The 25775-nt window shown below is 42.5% G+C and overlaps 1 protein-coding gene across 1 annotated transcript in view; it reads right to left on the bottom strand.

The window, feature by feature from the left end:
- Positions 1–24479, bottom strand: part of Atg14 (autophagy related 14) — a 48992-nt gene extending 24513 nt beyond the window's left edge. Inside the window, exons 1-4 of the mRNA XM_004649210.2 lie at positions 24259–24479; positions 8981–9043; positions 5886–5928; positions 3638–3719 (exon numbers count right to left, since the gene is read on the bottom strand). Coding sequence (XP_004649267.1) covers positions 3638–3719; positions 5886–5928; positions 8981–9043; positions 24259–24479 — 409 coding nt within the window. The remainder of the gene's footprint in view (positions 1–3637; positions 3720–5885; positions 5929–8980; positions 9044–24258) is intronic.
- Between the last annotated feature and the right edge of the window lie 1296 nt (positions 24480–25775).

The raw sequence follows: 25775 nt of genomic DNA on the forward strand, positions 1-25775 counted from the left end.
AAATGTGCACATCCAGTATATTTTGTGAACATAGTGAGTGGGAGGATAGGGAAAGAAGGCGAACTAATGTTAAGTAACAACTTCCTGTGCTGCTGCTGAACCCAAGCCTTAGAGAATGCAAGCACAGATAGCCCAGGGGATCACTTCTCCTGTAGCCGAATACTTGGGCACCGTGCCACCCTGCTTCTCTAGCTTATCCATCCTGTGCAATTCCACATCAGCTCTTCATTAGGGATAAACATCTTTTAAGGAAGAGGATACACAATTGCACAGCACATTATGAAATAACTGCTTCTCCAGGCAATGAGAAGTCAAGAATGGGATTTACGAGACATGATGTGAACTCATTCTAGATTTTAAACTTCATAAATACACTTTTCTTCTACTTCTTTGCTAGCAAATAATATATATGCTTTAAAAAGTGAGAGTACAGGCTAAAGAGAAGGCTTAGTGGGTAAGGCACTTGCCTGTAAAGCCTAAGGACCCAGGCTTGATTCCCCAGGACCCACGTAAGCCAGACGCACAAGGTGGTACATGTGTCTAGAGTTCAGTTGCAGTGGCAGGAGGCCCCGATGTGGCCATTTTCTCTCCTTCTATCTGCCTCTTTCTCTCTCTCTCTCAAATAATAAAAATTTAAAAAGTGAGGGTATGGATAGAAGTATCCTTTGTACATGAATGGTGCACTCAGAAGCCATAGACTGTTACTAGAAAAATTTCAGTGCCAGGAATGGGATATTTTCCAGTGAATTGTTGGCTTAAGGGGGGGGGGGTCCTTGATACCCCCAAAACATTTCAGGCCATTGCCAAGGCTCTCGATTTTCCTCCAGAACTAGATGGCAAGACCCTATTGCTAAAGACTCCACATGCTTGGGCTACAGGACACTGAGAAATCAAGCTACTGCTGAGCTGGAGACCTTCTCCCTGTTGACTAGCTGTCAAGAGTGCTGTCAGACTTGGTAAGCAAGTGCCTTTAACTTCTAAGCTATCTCTACTGCCTGGTTGTAGGATTTATCAGAAGCCTTAAAATTTGACAATTATGAGCTAGGCGTGGTAGTGCATGCCTTTAATACCAGCACTTGGGAGGTAGAGTTGGGAGGATCATTGTGAGTTTGAGACCACCTTGAGAGTACATAGTGAATTCCAGGTCAGCCTGGGCTACAGTGAAACCCTACCTCAGAAAAACAAAAGAAGCCAGGCACGGTGGTACATGCCTTTAATCCCAGCAATTGGGAGGCAGAGGTAAGAGGAGACTGCCGTGAGTTTGAGGCCACCCTGAGACTACATAGTGAATTCCCGCTCAGCCTGGACTATAGCAAGACCCTACCACAAAGAAAGAAAGAAAGAAAGAAAGCTAGGGAGGGAAGGAAGGAAGAAAGGAAGGAAGGAAGGAACTCCACCCACCCCCCAAAAAGTTGACAATTGTAAAACCAGAAAGAAAAAAAGAAAAGCCAGACATGTGGTATATTCCTTTAGTCCTAGAACTCAGGAAGCAGAGGTAGGAGGATCACTATGAGTTCAAGCTCACCCCGAGACTGACTAGAAAGTGAATTCCAGATCAGCTTTGGCCAGAATCAGACTCTACATCAACAACAAAACAAAATAAACAACAAAAAACCTGACAATTGCCTTTGGCAACTTATGAAATATGCAAATACAATGTAAAATCAGACTAAAGATATAAATAAGAATGATAAGGGCCGGGCATGGTGGTGCACGCCTTTAATCCCAGCACTTGGGAGGCAGAGGTAGGAGGATCGCCGTGAGTTCGAGGCCACCCTGAGACTACATAGTGAATTCCAGGTCAGCCTGGGCTAGAGTGAGACCCTACCTCAAAAAACCAAAAAAAAAAAAAAAAAAAAAAAAAGATAAAGGGGGAAAGTAGCATCCTGTGCTTCTGGCAAGAGCTACTGAATCTTATGAACATCAAGTTAAGACTCTGCCTCTTGTTAGCTAAGGCAAAAAGGGAAAATATATTTCTGCCTTTTACTCTTATGATGCTAGAATCAAACCAAGGGCCCCATGTATGCAAAATTGTAAACTGAATTACACTCACAACCCTCCCTTTCCTCTCCCTCCTTCCCTCTCTTTTTTCTTTCCTTTTTTTACCCCAAGGTAGGGTCTCACTCTAACAAAGGCTGATCTGAAATTCACTATGTAGTTTCAGGTTGGCCTTGAACTCACATAGCCATCTTCCAAACTCTGCCTCCCAAGTACTAGGATTAAAGGCATGCACCACCACATCCGGCTTCCCTTCCTTTTTTTTTTTTTAGAAAAATTAAAAATATTTTTATTATTTATTTATTTGAGGTAGGGTTTCACTCTAGCCCAGGCTGACCTGGAATTTACTATGTGGTCTCAGGGTAGCCTTGAACTCACAGTAATCCTCCTACCTCAGCCTCAGTGATGGAGTGCTGGGATTAAAGGCGTGGGTCACCATGCCTGGTGATTTATTTAGAGAGAGAAAGAGAGAAATAATAATTTAAAAAAAGGGCAAGCCAGAGCCTTCAACCACATGCACCACCTTGTACATCTATTTGGCTTACATGAGACTGGGGAGTAGAACCTGGGTCCTTTGGCTTTGCTGGCAAATGCCTTAACTGCTAAGCACTTCTCCAACCCACTCTTCCTTTTTTTTTTTTCCGAGGTAGGGTTTCACTCTAGCTCAGGCTCTCCTGGAATTCCCTACATAGTCTCAGGGTGGCCTTGAACTCACAGTGATCCTCCTACCTCTGCCTCCCAAGTGCTGGGACTAAAGGTGTGCGCCACCACACCCGGCTGTCCACATTTCCTTTTTTAAATGAGAAAGACAGCAAGTTACTGAAGGCCTCTGTAATTCTGTGCTTATATAAATTGCTTATCTAATTGTCTTTTAAGGAGAAAGAAAGTTAAGTCCAAGTTCAGCATCCCTGAGCTATGGGACTGCAATGGTGGCATATACCTATAATCTCAGCACTGAGGAGACAGGAGGTTTGTGAGTTTGAGGTCAGCCTAACCTACAAGCAAGACATTGTCTCAATCAACTTGAAATCCAAAATGTTCCAAAATCCAGAACTTTTTCATTGCTGACAGGATGCCACATTTTTAATTTCACACTTAACCTGGCATTAAAGTCAAAATGCAAGCAGACTAAAAATACTTTATAAAAGTACCTCCAATCTACATACATAAGGTATACATGAAACACAAATGAATTTCCTGTTTAGATGGGTCTCAACACCAAATGTCTTATATGTAGTTCCTATTCAAAAATTGTGATCTGGGGCTGAAGAGATGGCTTAGTGGTTAAGGCCAAAGGACCCAGATTTGATTCCCTAGTACCCATGTGAAGCCAGATTCACAGATGCACAAGATGGCAAATGGGTCTAGAGTTCATATGCAGTGGCTAGAGGCCCTGGTGCATCCATTTTCTCTCTCATAAATAAATAAATAAATAAAATATTCTAAAACATTGTAATCTGAAACATATCTGATCCCAAGCATTTTAGACAAGGAACCTGAAATTTTCACCTGCAGTAAACTTTTCCAAGACACCAATGCCTCAACTTCACTACTCTGTCACTATCGCTCTAATGGATCAATCCCACAAAATTCCACATAAGCCCTTTATTAGGGTGAGAAGGAAAAGAAAATGACTTACTTTTCTTCATTTCTTCATTTCCTTTACATATTGTTTGTTTCAGTTGTTCAATCCTCATCTTGCAGGACATTATTTTCCATCTCTTACATAAGTAGGCAACAAATAAAACAAATGTTAGTCTCAAATTATCTACCTAGGATTACTACTTATTTCCAGGTCTATCTTAGGAAATATAATGAGAAAAGGCTATTAGATATATTATGGTTTTTACAACTATGGTATGTTACAAAACAGAAAACACTTCCCTAGCCGGGCATGGTAACCCACACCTTTAATCCCAGCACTCGGCAGGCAGAGGTAGGAGGATTGCTATGAGTTTGAGGCCACCTTGAGACTACATAGTGAATTCTAGGTCAGCCTGGGCTAGAGCGACACCTTACCTCAAAAACAGAAAAACAACAACAACAAAAAATCAAAGGTCTTTGAGTTATTATTACAGGTGTTTGTTTAGAGTGTGTGTGTGTGTGTGTGTGTGTGTCTGTGTGTGTGTGTGTAGGGGCACATGCATGTGGAGATCAGAGGCCAATTTTGGAATGCTGGTCTTCACTTTTCACCTTGTGTGACTGAGACGGTCTCTCTTGCTTTGCCGCTGCAAACATCACACTAACTGGCGCACAAGCTCCAGGATTCTCCTGACTCTGCCTTCCAATGTCTTATACTGTTGGAATTGCTGGTGTGCACACTACTTCTATGTGGCTTTGGGGATCCAACTCCAGTCAACAGACTTGATACAAAGCACTTTTAACCACTGAGCCACCTTCTCAGCAGTTTTCTTTTTTTGGGGGGGAGGAATGGTGGAGGGTAAGGTGGAGGGTAAGGATCTCACAGTGATCCTCCTAATCCTAGCACTTAGGAGGCAGAGGTAGGAGGATCAGCCTGGGACTACAAAGTGGATTCTAGGTCAGCCTATCTCAAAAGCAGAAAAATAATTTTTTAACTGGTGTAGAAAAATGGCTGAACAAACTCTGTATGACCTCCAGATGCCATCACCACCACCAGACTGTCCTCAAACTAAATGATGTGATACTCCTGTGCTAGCAAACCCTCTTATTTTATATTTGCATTCATCTTTTTCTCAGTTTACCTGTTAATTTTGTTTAGCATATTTAATATCCTGAACTTTGAAACTTTTACATACTCTGCCAAAACGCTTTCCACTATGAATTACAAAGATTCCACCCGCCCTCAAATTACACACACACTACTATAGTTTGTTTTTGTATTGTTTTGAGACAAGATTTTAAAAATTTATTTATTTTTCAATTGGGGGGGCAGGGAGGGAGAGAATATTGGGCATGCCAAGGCCTCTAGCCACTGCATATGAACTCCAGATGCATGCACTACCTTGTGCATCTGGCTTTACATGGGTACTGGGGAAATGAACCCGGGTCCTTTGACTTTACTGGCAGATGCCTTAACTACTAAGCCATCTCTCCGGGCCATTGAAGACAGGATTTTATACACCACAGGCTGGCCTTGAACTCCTGATCCTCCTGTCTGAACCTCCCATGTGCTGGGATTATAGACATGTACTATTTTGTCTTTTCCTGTATTTTCTTTTGTTATTTATGTGAGTTTACATTTAACATTTAATCATAAATCTACCTGGAAGTATACATTTATTATGAGTCATTTTTCTAAAAAGGATGGTCCACTGACTTTATAGTCCTATATCGATCCCAGACATATCCTTTATGGAGGGCTCTATAGTTTAACTGCCTATGCTCTATTTCATATAGCTGGATGGAATACTTTAAAAGGCCACACTACAAATATATTTAAATATAAGAATGTCAAATGTGATTTAAAATTTTTAAATACAAAATGAAATTTTTGTTTTTTTTTTGTTGTTGTTGTTTTTCAAGGTAGTGTCTCACTCTAGCTCAGGTTGACCTGGAATTCACTATGTAGTCTCAGGCTGGCCTTAACCTCATGGCAATCCTCTTACATCTGCCTCCTGAGTGGTGGGAATAAAGGTGTGAATCACCACGCCCAGCAGATGTTTTTTTTTTTTTTTTTTTTTTTTGTCTTTTCAAGGTAGGGTCTCACTTTAGTCTAGGCTGACTGAGAACTTACTCTAGTCCCAGGCTGGTCTCAAACTCACAGTGATCCTCCTACTGCCCAGTCAAAATGATTTTTCTAGGCTGTACCAATTTAAAAACATGCAGCTCCAAGTATAAAGAGTATTATTAAAATAATAGTAAAAAATTTTAAAAGAGTATTATTAACAAGTCTTCTTTGGACTTACCAACTGATCTGTTAGCCGTTTTCCTTCCATGGCTTTTAATACTCTAGATAGAAAAGAGACAAATTATTAAAAAGAATTTTTTTTTTTTTTGGTTTTTCGAGGTAGAGTCTCACTCTAGCCAAGGCTGACCTGGAATTCACTATGGGTCTCAGGGTAGCCTCAAACTCATGGAAATCCTCCTACCTCTGCCTCTCGAGTGCAGCACCACGCCCGGCTAAGAATAAAATTTTGTAAAGCTCAAAAGATGTAAATCAGCAGGGCATTTTGGCACACACACTTTTAATCTCAGCACTTTGGAGGCTGAGGTAGGAGGATCATCATGAGTTTAAGGCCAGCCTGAGACCACATAGTGAATTCCAGGTCAGCCTGGGCTAGAGTGAGACCCTACCTCGAAAACAAACACAAATAAACAAAGATGTAAGTCAGGCTGAAGAGGTGGCTTATTGGTTAAGGCAATTGCCTGCGAAGCCAAAGGACACAGGTTCGATTCCCCAGGACCAATGTAAACCAGATGTACAAGGTGGTGCCATGTATCTGGAATTGCAGTGGCTAGAAGCCCTGGCCCACTTATTCTCACTCTCTCCCTGTTTCTTTCTTTTTCTCTCTCTCAAATAAATAAATAAATAATTTTAAAAAGATGTAAAGAAAAAAAAAGTTAATCTTGCCTTCCACCTTGTTTTGAGGCAAAGTCTCTTATTTGCCACTGTTTGTGCCAGGATAGCTTGGATAGAGAGACAAGCCACTGTGACTGGCTTTATGTGGGTTCTGGGAAACTGAACCCACATCTTCATGCTTACACAGCAAGCACTTTGCTTACTAAGTCACCTTTCCAGCCCTCCTTTTGCTTTTGAGACTGGCTCTTACTATGTGCCCAGACTGGTATTAAACTTAAGTGATCCTCCCACCTCAGCCTCCTGAATGCTAGGATTTAATTTTTTTATTAGAGAGAGAGGCAGGTAGTCAGAGAAAGAGAAAGAAAGAAAGAAAAAGAAAAAGAGAGAGAGACAGAGAGAGAGGAAGAAGGGAGGAAGGAAGGGAAGGAGGGAGGGAGGGAGGGAGAGAGGGAGGGAGGGAAGAAGAAGGAAGAAAGCTGGGCATGGTGGCACACACATTTAATACCAGCAATCAGAAGGCAGAGGTAGGAGGATTGCCATGAGTTCAAGGCCACCCTGAGACTATGAGTTCCAGGTCAGCCTGGGCCAGAGGAAGACCCTACCTCAAAAAACCAAAACGAAAAAAAAAAAGAGAGAGAGAAAAGGAGAGAATGGGTGCTCCAAGGCCTCCAGCCTCTGCAAACTTCAGACACATATGTCACCTTGTACATCTGGCTTACACGGGTACTGAGTATTCTAGCCTAGGTCCTTAGGCTTCGCAGGCAAGCACCGTAACTACTAAGCCATCTTTCCGGTCCTAAAATCAACTTAAAAAATTTACATATGTGTGTGTGTGTGTGTGTATGTATGTATATATATATATATATATATATATATATATATATATATATACACACACACAAATTAATATAATATATTATATATATTATATAATATATAATTAATATAATATAAAAAAATATTATATATATATATATATATATATATTTGAGAAAGAAAAAGAAGGAGGGAGGGAGGGAGGGAGAGAGAGAATGGGCACACCAAGGCCTCCAGCCACTGTAAATGGATTCTAGATGCATGTGCCCCCTTGTGCATCTGGCTTATATGGGTCCTGGAGAATCCAACCAGGATCCTTTGGCTTTGCAGGCAAACACCTTAGCAGCTAACCCATCTCTCCAGCCCAACTTTTTAAAAGTAGGTGTTTAGAGCTGGGAATGGTAGCTAACACCTTTAATTCCTGCACTCAGAGGCTGAACTAGGAGGATTGCTGTGAGTTTGAGGTGACCATGGAAATCTGTCTTATGGAATAAAGTTGGCTATGAGAAAAAGCTTCTATAAGTAAGCTAGAAAAATGACTGAGTCAAATACATTTAGGCATTATTTTGATAATGTAAGTTTATCTTTGAGATTTTCATCCATTCGTGAATGTTTTCACAGATCACAGCAAACTTCTTGCAAAGCTTGGATCCCACTACAAGAATCACCAGCTGTTATCAACTGTCTTCACAGGTGGAATGATGCCTTTTACTGGCTTGGTTTGGGAAGGCCTGGCAGAGGAGCCTTGATGAGACCAGAGAGGAAGGCAAGACTTGCAAGGAGAACAGCACAGAGGTGAGAGGCTAATGCCTGCTGTTCATTTGCACATGAATGATTGGGTCAACCTGGGGCAGAAGGTTCTACTGGAAAATTCTCAAATTGCTAAGGTTGCTGTTAACAACTCAGATTCTTAAGTTTCACCCTGACCTGGTACATTTGGAATATCTGAGGAGTCCAAGAATCTGTACTTTTTTTTTGTTGTTGTTGTTTGTTTTTTTGAGGTAGGGTTTCACGTTAGCCCAGGCTGACCTGGAATTCACTATGGAGTCTCAGGGTGGTCTCAAACTCACGGCAATCCTCCTACCTCTACCTCCCGAGTGCTGGGATTAAAGGTGTGGACCACCATACCAGGCAAGAATCTGTACTTTTTTTTTTTTTTTTTTTTGGTTTTTCAAGGTAGGGTTTCACTCTAGCCCAGGCTGACCTGGAATTCACTATGGAGTCTCAGGGTGGCCTCGAACTCACGGCGATCCTCCTACCTCTGCCTCCCGAGTGCTGGGATTAAAGGCATGCGCCACCACGCCCAGCTAAGAATCTGTACTTTTAACTATTATCTCCATTACTGAATTCTTGTAAGAGATAGTTGGAGGGCACACTGCTCCCAACAGATACCAAAGAGAAAGGTAATATGAAGCAGTGAGGTCTTATGGGAGCCACCAGAATCAACACTAACGTGTCTCATCAAACCAACTGCTGTGGGCCCACTTGTCACATACACTGGCAAGCAGCACCAGGGATTTGACTCGTGTGTCCAAATACTAAGTGCCTATGATGTAAGAGTTAGCAACAACCCACGTAGCTGCAAACCACAGCCAACAGGTTACACCCAGTGATGACAGATGACCTCTGCAATAAAAAAAATAAAATGAAACATTTTAAACTTACTCTTTCTGAAATTCTTCTTGCTTGTTCTTAAGTCGGCTTAACCTTTCTTTCTTGTCAATAAATCTGTAAGAAAAAGAAATCTGATTTAAATGTTCCTGTTTTTTAAAATTCAACAAGACTATACTAATTCCTGTGAGTTGATCATTTCTGTGGACTCCTGTGGAAATGCGGTCCACACAGATGCTCACTAAATTCAAAACTTCGACTTTGGGCTGGAGAGATGGCTCAGCAGTTAAAGGCATTTACTTGCAAAACCTGATGGCCCAAGTTCAATTCCCTGGTACCCACATAAAGGCAGATATAGCAAGTGATACATGCAGCTGGGGTTCATTTTCAGTGCTAGGACACCATGGTGGGCCTATACTCTCTCTCTCTCTGTCTGCCTCTTTCTCTTTGTCTCTCTCAAATTAAAAAAAAAAAAAAAACTTTAAAACTTCAACTTTAAATTTATTTCCTGGCTTGTGAAATATGTTTGTATGTTCTTCCCTGTACACACATAAGAACACTAGTGTGAATTTAAAAACAAGGGGCTTGAGGCTTAATTTAAGCTGCTCTCTTCCACAGACTGAGTCCTGGTAACTTTTAAAGTAGTATTTTTTCACTAATTTTGTTTGTCATTGCAGACTTACAAGTTACCTAAAAACATGACCAAAAGGAAGAAGCATTCATTACTGCTATTTTTTTAAGCTTATTAGTATTCTATTCCATTTTTTTTCTAGGTATTCTAGGGTTTAATTTGCTTCTTTTCTCTTTTGGGGGTTGTAATTTAACAAGTTTACCTGCCTCCCTTTTAAATTTAAAATTAATTTAACGGACACAAAAAAGAAACTAAAAATTACCACATGGTGTTTGGATACATTAATGGATTGTGTAATGTTTACATCCATTAAACATACCTATCTCCTCAAACATCATTTATTTATGTTGAAAATATTCCAAGTCTTTCTAGAGTTTTAAAACACACGTGACATAATGTGTTATCTACAATCATTCCACAACTAGCACAGCAGAACTTCTTGCTCCTGTCTAACTATGCTGATCAGTCTTTCCCCGCCTCTTCCTCTCACCCTCCCCAGCCTCGGTAACCACCAGAACACTCTCAACTTCTGTAAGATCAACTTTTTCCTTTTTTGAGGTAGGGTCTTGCTCTATCTCAGGCTGACCTGGAATTCACTATGTAGTCTCAGGGTGGTCTTGCACTCATGGTGATCCTCCTACCTCTACCTCCTAAGTACTGAGATTCAAGGCATGCGCCATCATGCCTGGTTCAAGATCAACATTTTTACATTGTACATATGAGTATAGGATGGTGGGGATACTTGTCTTTTCCACGCCTTGCTAATTTCATTTACTCTGATGATTTCCAGTTCTAAGTATATAATTGGGAAGGCTCATTTTAATATAAACAAATAAAGTTCAGCTGATATGGGATGTTTTCATCATTAGTTTGAAACTTCTAATTTTTCACAAGATTCCTTTCTTATTCTGTAAACTATTTAGAAGTGTGCCATTGCATTTCCACACATGTGGGATTTTCTAGGTAATTTACTGTTAGTGTTTTCTAATTTAATTCTGCTACATGCACAAAATATATTCTGTGAATGTATTTCAGTGTTTGAGACTGTCATGGCCTTGCATTCCCATCCCCACGAAAGTCCTACATGCACCTGAAAGAACATGTATTCTACTGCTATTGGGCGCATGAGTGTATGGGTAAGCTCGGTGACAGTAGCTGACAATGTCATTCACATCCTCTGGATCTGTGCTGCTTGGTATGATTGCCTACTGCACCTAAAACGTGGCTTATTGTGAAATTAGGATTTGAGGGTGAAAGTATGGCTAACATCATGCAGCTGATTAGGAACTAAGCAACACTGGCTCACTATTTTAAAGGAGGGAATGGTAATGTTGCACAATGTAGTAACATGGTATGGAGTCCAAAAACAGGCTTTTGGTGTTTCCTTAAATACTAGCCTAAGTCAAAACAATTTTTTTCCCCCGAGGTAGAGTTTCACTTTAGCCCAGGCTGACCTGGAATTCACTATGTAGTCTCAGAGGGGCCTTGAATTCACAGCAATCCTCCTATCTCTGCCTCCCTAGTGCTGGGATTAAAGGCGTGCACCACCACGCCTGGCAAGTCAACAATGTAACAGAACTATCAGGGTGGTAAAATAATCTAAACAAGTAAGTTTCTAAAATACTTCACTAAAAATGTATACTACAAATTAAAAGTACAAACCAAGCAATAGCATATGTGTCAAAATTATAAACTTATGCTGTGATAGATTAAATGACTGAGATGCGCTTACTTGGCCTACTGGGATAGCACAGACTCTGAAAGTCCCCATCATCGCACAGTGTTCTATGAACAGCACTGGAGTGTCTGGTAACAGGGTCACCAGCATGAAGCAGAATTAGAAACCAGTGTAAAAGGTAACTGAACGTAAACAAGCTCACAGACGTATGCACGGATCAGGCAATCACCATGTGCCTGAAGAACAGAACACAAGCATTCTTCAATTACTAAGAAATACAGCTACATTCTTCTGCCATCGTGTATTCTCTCTCAGACACACCATTTGTTACATGCTTTCACTGCCCTGAGTCAGAAATGAGAAAGAAAGCCAGTTGTGTGGTAGTACACACCTGTAATCCCAGCACTCTGGAGTCTGAGGCAGAAGGATAATGAGTTCCAATCCAGCCTGTGCTATAAGCAAGATCCTGCCCAGGTTTGATTCCCCAGGACCCACATAAGCCAGATGCACAAAGTGGCACATCCATCTAGAGTTCATTTGCAGTGGCTAGAGGCCCTGACGTGCTCATTCTCTTTCTCTCCCTCATAAGTAAATTAAAATAAAATAAAACAAACAAATTTCTTAAACATACAGATGGTAACCACAACAATAAACCAAAGAAAACAAAAATAAACTCAACAAATACTCTGGGAGTCATGACATCCTTCCTTCCTGAAAGAAATTAAAAATAGGTGGTGCCACCAGGCTTAACAACAGGTGACATCAAGGAATGTCACTTGCTCTCTGGGCACACTCATCCAGTCTTGGCATCTTCTGTCCCAATACTCATGGAAATATTGATGACAACACTGGTACTTTCTGGATGTGGTTTCCAGGAAAGACGTGGAAGACAGTCACCACACTCAAGGAGCCTAATGATAACATCTACCTTAAAATAGCATGTGTGGGAGGTGGATTCCTATTTTATGTTCTGCAGGTTAGTTTGTCTCATAAAGCATCTCGTATCTCTTTCTGTGCTGAAACAGAATGATGTACCTCACTCTGAGACAGGTGCACAGCATAGCACTGTGCTAGCTGATACCGTAAGGCTGCTTCTATCAACCCTCCTGAGGAACAGTTATTATCAAAAAGTAGAAATAGTGTGCGATCTTTCCTTTAGGTTTTACAATAATCATTTACTTGAAACGTCAGAAAAGAAAAAAAGACTATGCTCAATCCATTAAACTTACTCATGTTCCCTTTAAGATTCATACCCACTATAGAAATATATACAGTTCTTCCTGTCTACAGTTCTTTGGTTTGCCAGGTATGGTAGTTAATTCTAACACTTGGGAGGTGGAGGCACGAGGACCAGGAGTTCAAGACCAGCCGGGATTACGTGAGACCCTACCTTAAAAAAAAACCTAACTAAATTAAATAAATAGAGAAATCAAATTCTTAGCATTTTTGAGACAGATTATACTCTCTAGGTCCCTTAAACTTGGAGAAAGGGGTGAGACAATGAGCATTAGCAGTTTCCAGATTAGGGGTAAGGAACTTGCCCCAGCCCTAATTTCAACATTAAGTATAGTTAGTAAAAGCATTCATGACAATTTTTGGCTCCAAAAACAAGACAGTGAGGCATCTGAGCTAAGTGTGTAAGCTCAAAGATGAGCCTGGAAAAGTGAGGAGAGCTAGCTAGCTCTTTCTCTCTTTCTTTTTGGGGGGTGGGGGGAGTTAAGGTAGGGTCTCACTCTAGCTCAGGCTGACCTGGAATTCACTGTGTATTCTGAGGATGGCCTTGAACTCATGGTCATCCTCCTACCTCTGCCTCCCAAGTGCTAGGATTAAAGGCGTGCGCCACCACGACTGGATTGCTAGTTCTCTTTTTGTATTGCCAAAGCTCAGCTGAAAACAGGGATAAGGTGCAACATGGTTAATTACATATTTAGAAATGGCTAAAGATCTAAGTATTTTCTGAGGGCTGGAGAGATGGCTTAGCAGTTAAGGCACTTGCCTTCAGAGTCCAAGGACTGGAGTTCAATTCTCCAGTATCCACGTGGAGCCAGATACACAAAGTGGCACATGAACCTGGAGTCTGTTTGCAGTGGCTGGAGGCCCTGGCATGCCCATTCTGTTTCTTTTCTCTCTCTGCTTTCAAATAAATAAATACTAAATATTCTCTGAAATGGGATACTAACATGGGAACAATTACTAGCGATCAAAATGTTCTCCCTTTAATTCTAAATTATGATTGAACCCAAAGCTTCACAAATGTCTATCATATAGTATACCACAGAGCTAAACTCCTGACCCCTTCTCTCTCAAAATCTTAAGGCAGGAACTGGAGAAATGGCTCAGTGGATGGGGATTATCACAGAAGCGTGGATACCTTCAGTTCAGATCCTGGGACCCACGTAAAAACCAGACGCTATAGCAGGCATCTGTATCCCAGCATGCTTACAGTAAAACGGGAGGCAGAGACAAGAGCATCTCTTAGAAGCTTGTAGGCCACTTATCCCGGTGAATGTGACAGTAACCAAGAGACCCTGCTGCAGGCTCAGTGGTTAACCGTGCTTGCCTGCAAGACTGACAACTCAAGGTTGATTCTCCTCAGCACCCAAGTCATGCTGGAAACAAAGTGGTGCACATGTGGGCAAACCTGCTCACTATCAGCAGCCAAACAAGAGAAGCCCTGTCTCAAAAGAAGACAAACACCCTGATGTCCTCCAACCTACACACACACACACACACACTAAAAAAAAAAAAAAAGCTTTTAGGGCTGAAGAGATGGCTTAGCAGTTAAGGTGTTTGCCTGCAAAGCTAAAGGACCTCAGTATGATTCCCCAGGACCCATGTAAGCTAGATGCACAAGGGGGCACGTGCATCTGGAGTTTGTTTGCAGTGGCTGGAGGTCCTTGCTGTGCCCATTCTCTCTCTGCCTCTTTCTCACTCTCTCAAATAAATAAATAAAAATTTGAAGAAAACAAAAAGAATTTTTAGAAAAAGGGACTCTACCTCATGCAAGGTAGAATGTGAAGACTGACATCCAAGGTGGTCCTCTAGTCTCCACATGCATGCCAGGACATGCCTCTCCCCCAGAAGAATTCATACAAGGGCACAGCACCCAACAAAACATGGTCCTTAATCTTGTCAACTGCATGGGATTTAGAACTTGTATGGAAACAGATCTCTGGGCATATCTGTGAGGGAGTTTCTAATTCGGTTCCTTGAGGTAAGAAGACCCCCTGATGTGGCAGCTTCATTCCATGGGTCTGGTCTGGCACTAAATGAAAAGGTGGAAGCAGTCTGAGCAGCAGCATTCACTGCTCTCTGCTTGCTGACTGTGGACTGCATGTGACCAGCTGCTTCTAGCTTTTGCCACTTGGCTTTCCCACCATGATGGACTGATTTTCCTTGAACTATACATCAAAACAAGCCCATTTTCTCTTAAAGCGCTTCTTGTTGGGCATTCTGTTGCAGCAACAAGGAAAAGTGCCTAATACAGTCTGTATCAGGAAGGTACTTTCACTTTTCTGCCAGATTAAGTAGGATATGTGAAAGCCCAGAACATGAACAGAAAACAAGGCACTGATCTGTGTCCTCGCTCCCAAGAGCAATGCCTCCATACTCCTTGGCCAGAGTGACTGAGAAGGAATTGAAAGCATCACTAAATCTGGGTGCGGTGGTGCATACCTTTAATCCCAGCACACTCAGAAGGTTGAGGCAGGAGGTTCATGATGAGTTGGAGGCCATCCAGGGCTAAAGTGAGGCCCTGTCTTACAAACAAAAGAAAAAGGAAAAGAAAAAAGAGCCAGGCGTGGTTGCACACGCCTTTAATCCCTTCAGAAGTAGGAGGATCGCTGTGAGTTTGTGGTCAGCCTGAGATTAACATAGTGAATTCCAGGTTAGCCTGGGCTAGAGTGAGACCCTACCTCGAAAAACAAACAAAACAAACAAACAAACAAAAAAGTTATTTCACTCAACTCACTCTAAATTAAGACATCCTTTAAATTATAATGGGAAGATTTAGTCTTGTTCTAAGATAGTACACAGAAAAATAAAAGGGAGATTTCTGTATTTTTAACAGGGTAACTCTGAATGACACTAACTCTGGATTTTGAAAAGATCAAGTTTATAGTTATAAAGGAGTAATATTGTGGTTTTTTTTTTTTTTTTTTTTAAGGTAGGGTCTCACTCTGGTCCAGGCTAACTTGGAATTCACTATGTAGTAGTGTCAGGATGGCCTCGAACTCATGGCGATCCTCCTACCTCTGCCTCCCAAGTGCTGGGATTAAAGGCGTGTGCCACCACACCCAGCTCCAGGAATAATATTCTGTTTATTGACATGAAGGATATTCATGCCAGGCATGGTGGTGCATGCCTTAAATCTCAGCACTCAGAAGGCAGAGGTAGGAGGATCACTGTGAGTTTGAAGCCATTCCCTGAGACTACATAGTGAATTCCAGGTCAGCCTGGCTAGAGTGAGACCCAATTTCAAAAAACAAAAACAAAAGATGCTCATGTATGTTAAATACAAATAATATTTAAAGCCTGAAAATAGTTTATATTGTGTAGTCTCATCTTGGCATAGAAAAAAAAAAAAGCTCATCTCACAGAAGATGAGAAACTTTCATAATTCTATGTCTAAGATAAGCATCTAAACATTTTAAAATGTTTAAATGCAACATTTACATTCAGTTTTCTAAGAGAGAAGCATTTTATATTTATGATTTTATGGTATAAAAATTCAAAATATAGAGGCTAGTAGTGTGACTCATTATGTACAGTGTTTGCTTAGCATAGGTGAAGTCGAGTTCAGATACCCAGCCCCACGTAAAACTGGGTGTGGTGGTATACCCCTGTAACCTAGCACTTGGGAGGTAGAGAAAGGAGGATCAGAAGTTCAAAGTCATCCTAAGCTACACAGAAAGTTGTAGGTCTGGAACTACATGAGATTCTGTCTCCAAAACAAAACAAAACAAAAAAACCTCCAAAATAGAAATGTCTTTAAATTTGGTAGGCTGTAAGTTGTCATGGAGTGACTATCTCCCAAGGAGGACCCACAGAACAGACTTCCCAGAACCAGGATTCCACTGTTTATTTACTTCAGGTAGGTTGGCCCCAGGGGCGCTCACAAGCATGTTGCAAGAGGAGTGATTACTACAGAATGAAGTTTTCAGTTTTAAAGCACAACTGCACTGAAAAATCAGACTGGAGCCTCTTACCTGGCTCTGAGTGGAATACATCAGTCTTGTTTAAAATACACTTACTTGGGCTTAGTGGTTAAGGCGTTTGCCTGCAAAGCCAAAGACCCAGGTTTGATTCCCCAGAACCCACATTAGCCAGATGCACAAGGTGGCGCACATATCTGGACTTTGTTTGCAGTGGCTGGAAGCCCTGGCGGGCCTATTCTCTTTCTCTCTCAAATAAATAAATAAATAAAAATAAAATACACTTACACCTCTAATCTCCCAGTAGTATCTTTCCCAATGATCTTGACCTCCAAAGCATCACACTCCATTCTGACAGTCTCTAAAAGCAGACCTGGCTCTTCAAGATGTGCCCTCACTGCTCTGCCTGCTACACTCCCGTAGCGCTCAGCTGGCGGCGCCCAGTTCATCACATCAATCCAGTGCCTGCCCTAGCAACAGCACACAGAACATCCCCGGATTGTGCTCATAATTATCTGAAAAGTTTTGGTGTTTGGAAGAGATTTTAGATTATGAAACTCTTTTGGCTCAGGACAGATTTTTAAAACATACAGTGTAGGTATCTTGGGGGTTGGATAAAATCTGAATGCTGGGCCTGGGGACCTTCAGAATCTGGCCAAGTAGCAGATGGAGCTGTCTGGAGAGGTGAAAGCAAGCCCCATCCTGGGAACCCTCTCTCAGCAGTAGGGTAGATACGCCTGAGGCACTGGCTGTCCAGGCTTGTCCCATTCATTAGAGTACTGGTGACCCTCTGAGATGCATCTCGATTTAACAAAGCAGGATGAGCCTCTTTCCTGATATTCTTTTCCACACGTGCACACGATATAAAAAATGTGCAAATGTAGAAGTAAGTTTAAGAATGAGCATAGCCCAGGAGTAAAGTCATCCCCAGCACTGAGCCTGTTTCCTCATCTTTAAAACAGGTTCATACCTGTGGTAGGGAACTGAAATAGTAAATGTGAAAGCCTCTTATAAACTCTGAAAGGATAATGACACCAGTGGAAAACAAAAGTAGCATTTAGCAAATCCATATCTTCTGGGAGTACTAATTAATAAAAAGCTGCATAGGATGGGAGCTAAGATGGTTTCTAAAGGATGTGATAAGGCAAGAAGTAATAAGGTTGATCAATTTCCTACAGCGGAGGGTGCACTTACCCGCAGTGCCTCTGTTCTGCAGGATAAAGCACACAGAAGCGAATTCTCACAACAGGTTTTTCCACTTCGACCAAGTGGCCTGTTTAATTTTCTGGTAACCAAGTCTCTACATACCCAATGCATTTATGTTTATACAACAAAAGCATTAGCAATTGAGCCAGGAGTCGTGTTGCTCGTCTTTAATCTCAGCACTCGGGAGGAAGAGGCAGGAGGACTGCCATGAGTTCAAGGTCAGCCTGAACTATAGTGAGGGCCATCAGCGAAGGTAATGCATCATTCCCAGAAATGTTACTTTATAAAAGCCACATGTTATAGTAAAAAATGTCTTTTTTTTTCTTCTATTCCACTGGCTCCTAAAACCATCAGGCAGACTTCCCGAATTTCTTCAGATCACATCTCCAGTCCTCTTCCTCCACATATCATGAAATGGTAAACAGTTTCTTTCCAGTTTTGCGGGAAAGATTACTCAGTGTATCAGTCATCTATTGCACAATGATGCTATTTTTGGAGTTAGATAAATATATAATCCAGAAAGTATGCTCCTTTGATAAGAACATCAACGTCCACTAGTACAAGATCTAAGGAAAACTGTGTTGGGGAAGTGATTAATGTCATCTCTCATCTTCACTCCTTAAAGAAACACAAAAGGCAGATGAAAAACCAGACAGGAAGGAGATACAGCTTGAGGACTAGAAGCAAGATGGATGAAAGGATGATATGAAAGCATACCTATCTACCTCACTGAACAATGAAAAAAAAGGAGTAAGTTTTGATATTTTTCAATCTATCAGCCAAACTCACACTGTCCACAAAAGTATCTAAAGACACATGCTTCATAACCCCAAAACCTGGGAGGCTAAGGCAAGAGGATCACTATATATTTCGGGCAAGTCTGGACTATACAGTGAGTTCCAAGCCAGTCAAGGTTATAGCATGGCACCCTATCCCAAAACCAAACAAAATAAAACTAAGTTAAACAGATATTATGTTCCCTTCTTAGGAGTCAAAGGACCTAATCTTTTTTGTTTTTCATGGTAGGGTTTTGCTCTAGCCCAACCCAGGCTGACCTGGAATTCACTATGTAGTCTCAGGGTGGCCTTGAACTCACAGTGATCCTCCTACCTTTACCTCCTAAGTGCTGGGATTAAAGGCATGCACCACCACGCATGGCTAAAGAACCTAATTTTTATGAGATATATTGCTTTAATATCTAATATTCCTTGAACCATCAAGCCAATAAACTCCATATGTACATCTAATTTATGAATTAAAACAGAAAAAAATACATTCAGAAAAACTTTGATATGCATTATCACATTTGTGATCCAAGCTAAGTTAGCTAATTTACTGGAAATCAGAGGCTAAACAAAGATTTTGAATTATTCTGTAAGGCTTCATATTTTATTTCCAAGTAGATTTTGATAGTGAAGCTTTCCATGAAGTTATAAGGAAAAGGAGTACAAAAGTAGACACAGAACACAGAATTTTCCACAAATAATGAAGACAGGAGCACAAGCAACCTTTGTCCATGCAATTCCAACCCGATCAGCAGTTGGAGTAAATGCTTGAGAGCAGCAAACTGCCTTTCTCCTCTGTTACGTGCCATACTACTTTGTGCATACTGGCACCCAGTGAGAACCTGATAGCAGTCCTGAGGTTGAAGAGATCCTTTCCCCCTGCTGGACACTGGGCAACATTCCATTAAACAAAGACAAACCAACAAATTACTCAATTCTTAAAAGACACCTACAGCTCAGAAAAGGAACAGATGACAGTGATGTAAGGTTAGCATACTTCTGTGACAGTCCTGTTTTCCTTGAAATTTTTATAATTCCAAATTGTGAATGCTGCCAGGTGTGGTGGCCTTTAATCCCACCATTTGGGAAGCTGAGGTAGGAGAATCACTGACTTCGAGGCCAATCTGGGACTACAGAGCAAGTTCCAGGATAGTGTGGGCTAGAGTGAGACTCTACCTTTAAAAAAATATTATGGATATCTGCTTGGTTGGAAAAGAAATCCACTTCCCTCATTTGAAAATTCACTTTTATGCTCAGAGTGAGCAAAAAACTTCTATGTAAAATTTTGTGTTGTTTGCAATGCTAAGATGAAACCAGGGACCCTGTCCATGCTAGGCAACACTCCACTAAGCCGCAATCCAGGTCTGTGGCCACTCCGTCAACTACATGTCTGTGTGCTTCTCCCTGCTGCGTGCTGATGTGACAGAACAAAACCACGAGTCACACCTTCTGGGACTGGCATCTGGATGCTGGTATTTTGCTCAAATGAACATTGTACATCATGCATGGTGCTATAAGTAAATAAATACAGGTTGAATGTTGTGATTTTGGTCAATGGTGAGAAAGGTAATGGTGAGAAGAAAATTAGGGAAGGCCTCACTGAAGAAGTGACATTTAAGTTCAGAGAGGAAAGATAAGGTGTTAGTAAAGAGGGAAAATGTTCAAAGCATATTCCAATGACAGGAGTTCAGAGGAAGCTCGCAACTGTGGAGTCTATTTCTTGAGAGCTTAAGATATGCTAGACATCATGCTAACACTTTAAAAACATGTGCTTACATCATCACTATCAGAAACCTCTAAAAATTTAGATACATCCACCATTTTCTTTTTAAAATTTTTATTTATTTTATTTGAGGGGGGGTAGATCAAGAGAGAATGGGCATACGAGGGCCTCTAGCCACTGCAAACGATCTCCAGATGCATGCGTCACCTTGTGCATCTGGTTTATGTGGGCACTGGAGAATCAAACCTGGATCCTTTGGCTTCACAATTAAATGACTTAACTGCTAAGCCATTTCTCCAGTTCATCCCCCACCATTTTCAAATTGAAATAAGCACGGGAGAAGTTGATCAAAATCACATGGTTGCCAAGTGTGGTGGTACACACCTTCTAGCACTCAGGAGACAGAGGTGAAGTCTGTGAGTCTGAGGCCAGCCTGAGACTACATAGTGAATTCAAAGGCAGCCTGGGCTAGAGTGAGACCTTACCTCAAAAATACCAAACTCAAGTGGTTGTGGAAGTTGGATTCAATTCAAGTAACTATGACACTAAAACCCACATTTTAAACTCAACTTTACAGCCAAAGTAAGACATAAGAGTAGCCAAATCACATGGACTTTTACCTGCCAAGGTAAGGAAATTAGAATTTATTTTTAATGCAGTAAGATAGTCACTGAAAAGTTTTGAGTAACAGAATGAATCCCATTTATTTTTCTGCTGAGGCTACCAGAACACAGGCCAAAAGCAGGGGTCAGGAGTGTCTGAATAGAGAAAGGCCTGACGATAAAGTCCTAGTGGTGGTCAGGACAACAGGTACACAGATGGAAGAGATACTTCAGACTGAATTAGACTGGGATGATGATTTAAGTAAAGTCCAAGGTAACTCCCAGATTTCTGGCTTCAGTAAGTAGTGGATCAAGATGAAGGATACTGAAACAGTCCAGGAATAGATCTCAAAGGAGGGCCAGATTAACTCAATTCCTTTGATCTTTTCTGTGAAGATAACACAGTGCACCAGAGATTGTGGCTTGCCCTCATACTGTTTACATCTTTGAGTGGGAGACATTAAACAAGTCAACAATCCCTGAGCTATGAGACAGTGGTGCCAGGGGAAACAATAACGTGGGTTAAGTAGGTCATTAGTTGAAGGATTCAAAAGAATCTAATGTATAAGCTGATGCCTGAAAGAAGGCAGCCATGAAGATTTCTGGGAGAGAAGCGTTCTAGGTGGTCGAGTCTGACTGCAATGGCCTGGAGGCAGGAATGTCCTTGACTGACAAGGCAAGGTGGCATAGGGAATAGGTAAAGGAGAAAATGAGACCAGGTTAGAGAAGAATAGATCATGCAGAATTTTGGCTCAGGACTAAGGCTTTTATTTGAGTAAAACAGAAAACCCACAGGTTTGAAGAGAATAGAGGAGGCATGGCTCTGACTGCAGGGTGACATTTATACTAACAGGAGGCAAGGGTACAACAAACAACAATCCTCTGGTGGGTCAGACTGAGTAATGGTGAAAGGACTCAATTTAGGACAGGCTTTGAAGAGTAGATAAGGATTTGTTGATGAAATTAAGCTACCATGGTAGCTTAAGGAGGACTGGAAGATTTATTTTTGGCCTAAAGAAGGGTGGCATTACCATTTACTGGGTTGGGATGAGTTGTGAGGAATAAATTTAGTAAAGTAAAAGTAGGAGTTCAGTTGCCATGTTAAAATGGTGATAATAATTATTACATATTCAAATACAGATGTTGTACAAGGAACTGTGTCCTGGACCTCAGATATAAGACTGGAAGTTTTCAGCACTCTTTTTTTTTGGGGGGGGGGGAGTATAGGGGATCCAGAACTTTTTTTTTTTTTTTAATGAAGTGTCTCATTCTAGCCTAGGCTGACCTGGAATTTACTATGTAATCTCAGGCTAGCCTCATAGTTACAGCCTCAGCCTCCTGAGTGGTACCATTAAAGGCGTGCACCACACCCTACAGGCTCTCTTCTTTAAGAAACAGATGGCATGAGCCGGGCGTGGTGGCTCACACCTTTAATCCCAGCACTTGGGAGGCAGAGGTAGGAGGATCTCCGAGAGTTCGAGGCTACCCTGAGACTACAGAGTTAATTCCAGGTCAGCCTGAGCCAGAGTGAGACCCTACCTCGAAAAAAAAAAAAAAAAAAAAAAAAAAAAAAAGAAATAGATGGCATACTCAAATTCAGCTATATATACATATATATAGTATTTTTATTTGCAAAGACAGAGAAAGGATGGGCACACTAGGGCCTCTAGCCGCTGCAAACAAACTACAGATGCATGCTCTACTTTCTGCATCTGGCTTTATGTGAGAACTGGAGAATCAACTCTTAGCTAGCTGATGGGCAAACAAGTATCTTTGACTGCTAAGCCACCTCTCCAACCCATCAAGTAGACCTATCCACCCTATTCCAGTTTTTTCATAATAAAGCTGGTTAGTGTTTAAAGTTGCCACTGTGGCATTAGTTTCTTTTTGGTTTTCCGGGGTAAGGTCTCACTCTGGTCCAGGGTGGCCTGGAATTAACTATGTAGCCTCAGGATGGCCTCGAATTCGGGATTAAAGGTGTACACCACCATGCCTGGCTTGCATTAGTTTCTAAAGTAATCAAGTGCCCCAATGAAATACAACAATGAACTGTAAAGACTGTGTGACCCCTATCACCTTGGAAAGGAACTCTAACCATGATCAAAGGGCTATTAGGCTTAAAACATCCCTAATCCAGAGACTGTATAGTCTAGTAGTTAAACACACAGGTGTATGGCTTGGGGCTGCTTAGGTTTTAATACTGATCCCTACACCCTGTGTGACCTGGGACAAGGCACTTACTATGCTGGTTCCAAAGAGGTAAGTGGGATAGTAACTTACAGGGTTGGTGTAAAATAAGTGTCTTAACTTTTCTCCTCAAAAATTTAGCTACTTATGGGCTGGAGAGATGGCTTAGCGGTTAAGCTCTTGCCTGTGAAGCCGAAGAACCCTGGTTCGAGACTCGATTCCCCAGGACCCACGTTAGCCAGATGCACAAGGGGGCGCATACGACTGGAGTTCGTTTCCTGGAGGCCCCGGCGCGCCCATTCTCTCCCTCTCTCTCTCTATCTGCCTCTTCCTTTCTGTCACTCTCAAATAAAAATAACAATTTTTTAAAAAAATTAGCTATGTATGAAAACTAAATTGCTGAAACAAAAAATGAGAAAAGACCCTGTAGCTAGTTACACTTAGTTTTCCAACTCTATTAACCAAGGGCTTTGGTTCTCCGTTTAGATTTTTTTCTTTTAAAGTCAAGGCATTTTTTAAAAATGTATTTATTTATTTATTTGAAAGGGGGGGGGGGAGAGGGAGGGAGGGAGGGAGAATATGGGCGCTCCAGGGCCTCCAGCCCCTGCAAACGAACTCCAGATGTATGCGCCCCCTTGTGCATCTGGCTAACGTGGGTCCTGGGGAGTCGAGCCTCGAACCGGGGTCCATAGGCTTCACAGGCAAATGCTTAACCATTAAGCCATCTCTCCAGCCCTCAAAGCATTTTTTTCACAGTTCAACTCCCTTAGCCAAGAGCTTGCAAATCCCCGTTTGAATTTTAAAACAAAATCAAAACACTAAATCCCTAAGGATCCAAAACCATCTTAGGAGGCAAGGAATGAAAAGAACCAGCTAGTCCATTAAGCACATCTGACAAGGTCCGTCTCTAACACAGACAAGCGGGGACCAAACCCTTCCTAATCCCTACCCGCCTTTTCTCTAGAAGAACTACGAGTGTGCTTTCAAAGACAGAAGAGGGTTCAAGAACGCTCCCGAACGGGAGTACGGAGAACCAGGAATCCAAGTCCACAGCAGCGAAGAGGAAGACGTCTCTAGAAAGTCACTATTCATCTCCCCCACCCTCCGCCCTGGGTACCCGTGAAGAGCTCGGAGTCAAACTCCTTCCTCTCAGGTGGGGTGATGGAGGGGGGAACAGCGACCTTCCTTCACCTGGCCCCCAACCCCCACCCCGTCCACTGGCAGCCCGGCGCCGGCGCAGAGCACGCTCTCTCCCTGGGTCGGTCTCCGGGCTCCGCTCGCAGCGAGGGCCCCGGCTCCGAGCCCGGCGTCGCTCAGCCTCCGGAGCCCGAGGGCGAGAGACAATAGAGCCGTGGCGGCCGCCGTACCTCTCCCGGTCGCGGCCGTCGAAGTAGACGAAATCGCCGCTCTGGACGCACTTGGCGCAGGTCAGGCGGCGGCGGGTGGTGTTGCACAGGGGACACCGCTCCACCGCCACGTACAGCCCCTCCGCGTCGTCCACCGAGTCCACCAGGTCTCGGGCGAGCGGCCGCGGCCCGCAGCCAGGAGCCTCGGGCGCCCGGGCTCCCTTCCCACTGGGAGACGCCATGATGGCCTGAGCGCAGGGCCAGTCACGTGGGATTTTGTTTTTAACCAGGTGCATCCTGGGCTGGGGGCGGGGCCTGCGGCCCGGGGGCGGGGCCTGGAGGCCGGGGACGGGGGGCGTCTTTGGAGATAGGGCTGCGCATTGTGGTCCGGCCCGGTGCGGGCGAGAGGGCGGGGTTGGGAATCGAACCCTGGGACTGGGATGTCTGCCTAGGCAAACAGCAGCTGTGGGATCAGGCCAAGGCTGCGAGTCAACGCCTTGAAGTTATGCAAATGATACAGTGAGTGTCCAAGTGTTCTGGCAGAAAGGTATGGGAACAAAATAAGAGAATTTGATACACTAAGGAAGTTTTCAAGTTTGGCTTAAAAAAATACAGGACGGGCTGGAGGGATGCTTTAGTGGTTAAGGCGTTTGCCTGCAAAGCCAAAGGACTCAGGTTCTATTCCCCAGGACCCACGTTAGCCAGATGCACAAGGGGGCGCACACGTCTGGAATTCGTTTACAGTGGCTGGAGGCCCTGGCACGACCATTCTCTCTCTCTCTCTCCCCCTTTCTCTGTCAAATAAGTAAATAAAAATATTTAAAAAAAAACAACTACTTGCTTGTGAAGCCTAAGGACCCAGGTTCAATACCCTAGAACCTACGTAAGCCAGATGCACAAGGTGGTGCATGCATCTGGAGTTCGTTTGCAGCGGCTGAAGGCTCTGGTGCATTCTTTTTTAAAATTTTTTTTTTTAATTATTTATTTATTTAATTATTTGAGAGCAACAGACACAGAGAGAAAGACAGATAGAGGGAGAGAGAGAGAATGGGCGCGCCAGGGCTTCCAGCCTCTGCAAACGAACTCCAGATGCGTGCGCCCCCTTGTGCATCTGGCTAACGTGGGACCTGGGGAACTGAGCCTCGAACCAGGGTCCTTAGGCTTCACAGGCAAGCGCTTAACCGCTAAGCCATCTCTCCAGCCCATGGTGCATTCTTATCTCAAGTAAATAAATTAAAAAAAATTTTTTTAAGACTACAGGAAACAAAGTTGGGTGGGGAAATGGACCTCTGAACTAGTTTGAAGTGGGCTCATCCCTCCACTTAATAGCTGTGGTTTTCTCATGTTTAATGAACACAATTGCAGTGTCTATATAACCTCAAGAGGGTTAAACATGTTCCACTAGGCAATCTTAACACTTTAGTAGAACAATGTTCAAGTCGACGTTGTATCTTTATGAAAGATTTTTCTTTTTTGGTTACTTTCGTCTAGCCTATGCTGGCCTCAAATTCCTAATATTGCTACAATCTCCTGAGTGT

Source organism: Jaculus jaculus, chromosome 7 (assembly GCF_020740685.1).
Source record: "Jaculus jaculus isolate mJacJac1 chromosome 7, mJacJac1.mat.Y.cur, whole genome shotgun sequence".
NCBI lineage: Eukaryota > Metazoa > Chordata > Mammalia > Rodentia > Dipodidae > Jaculus > Jaculus jaculus.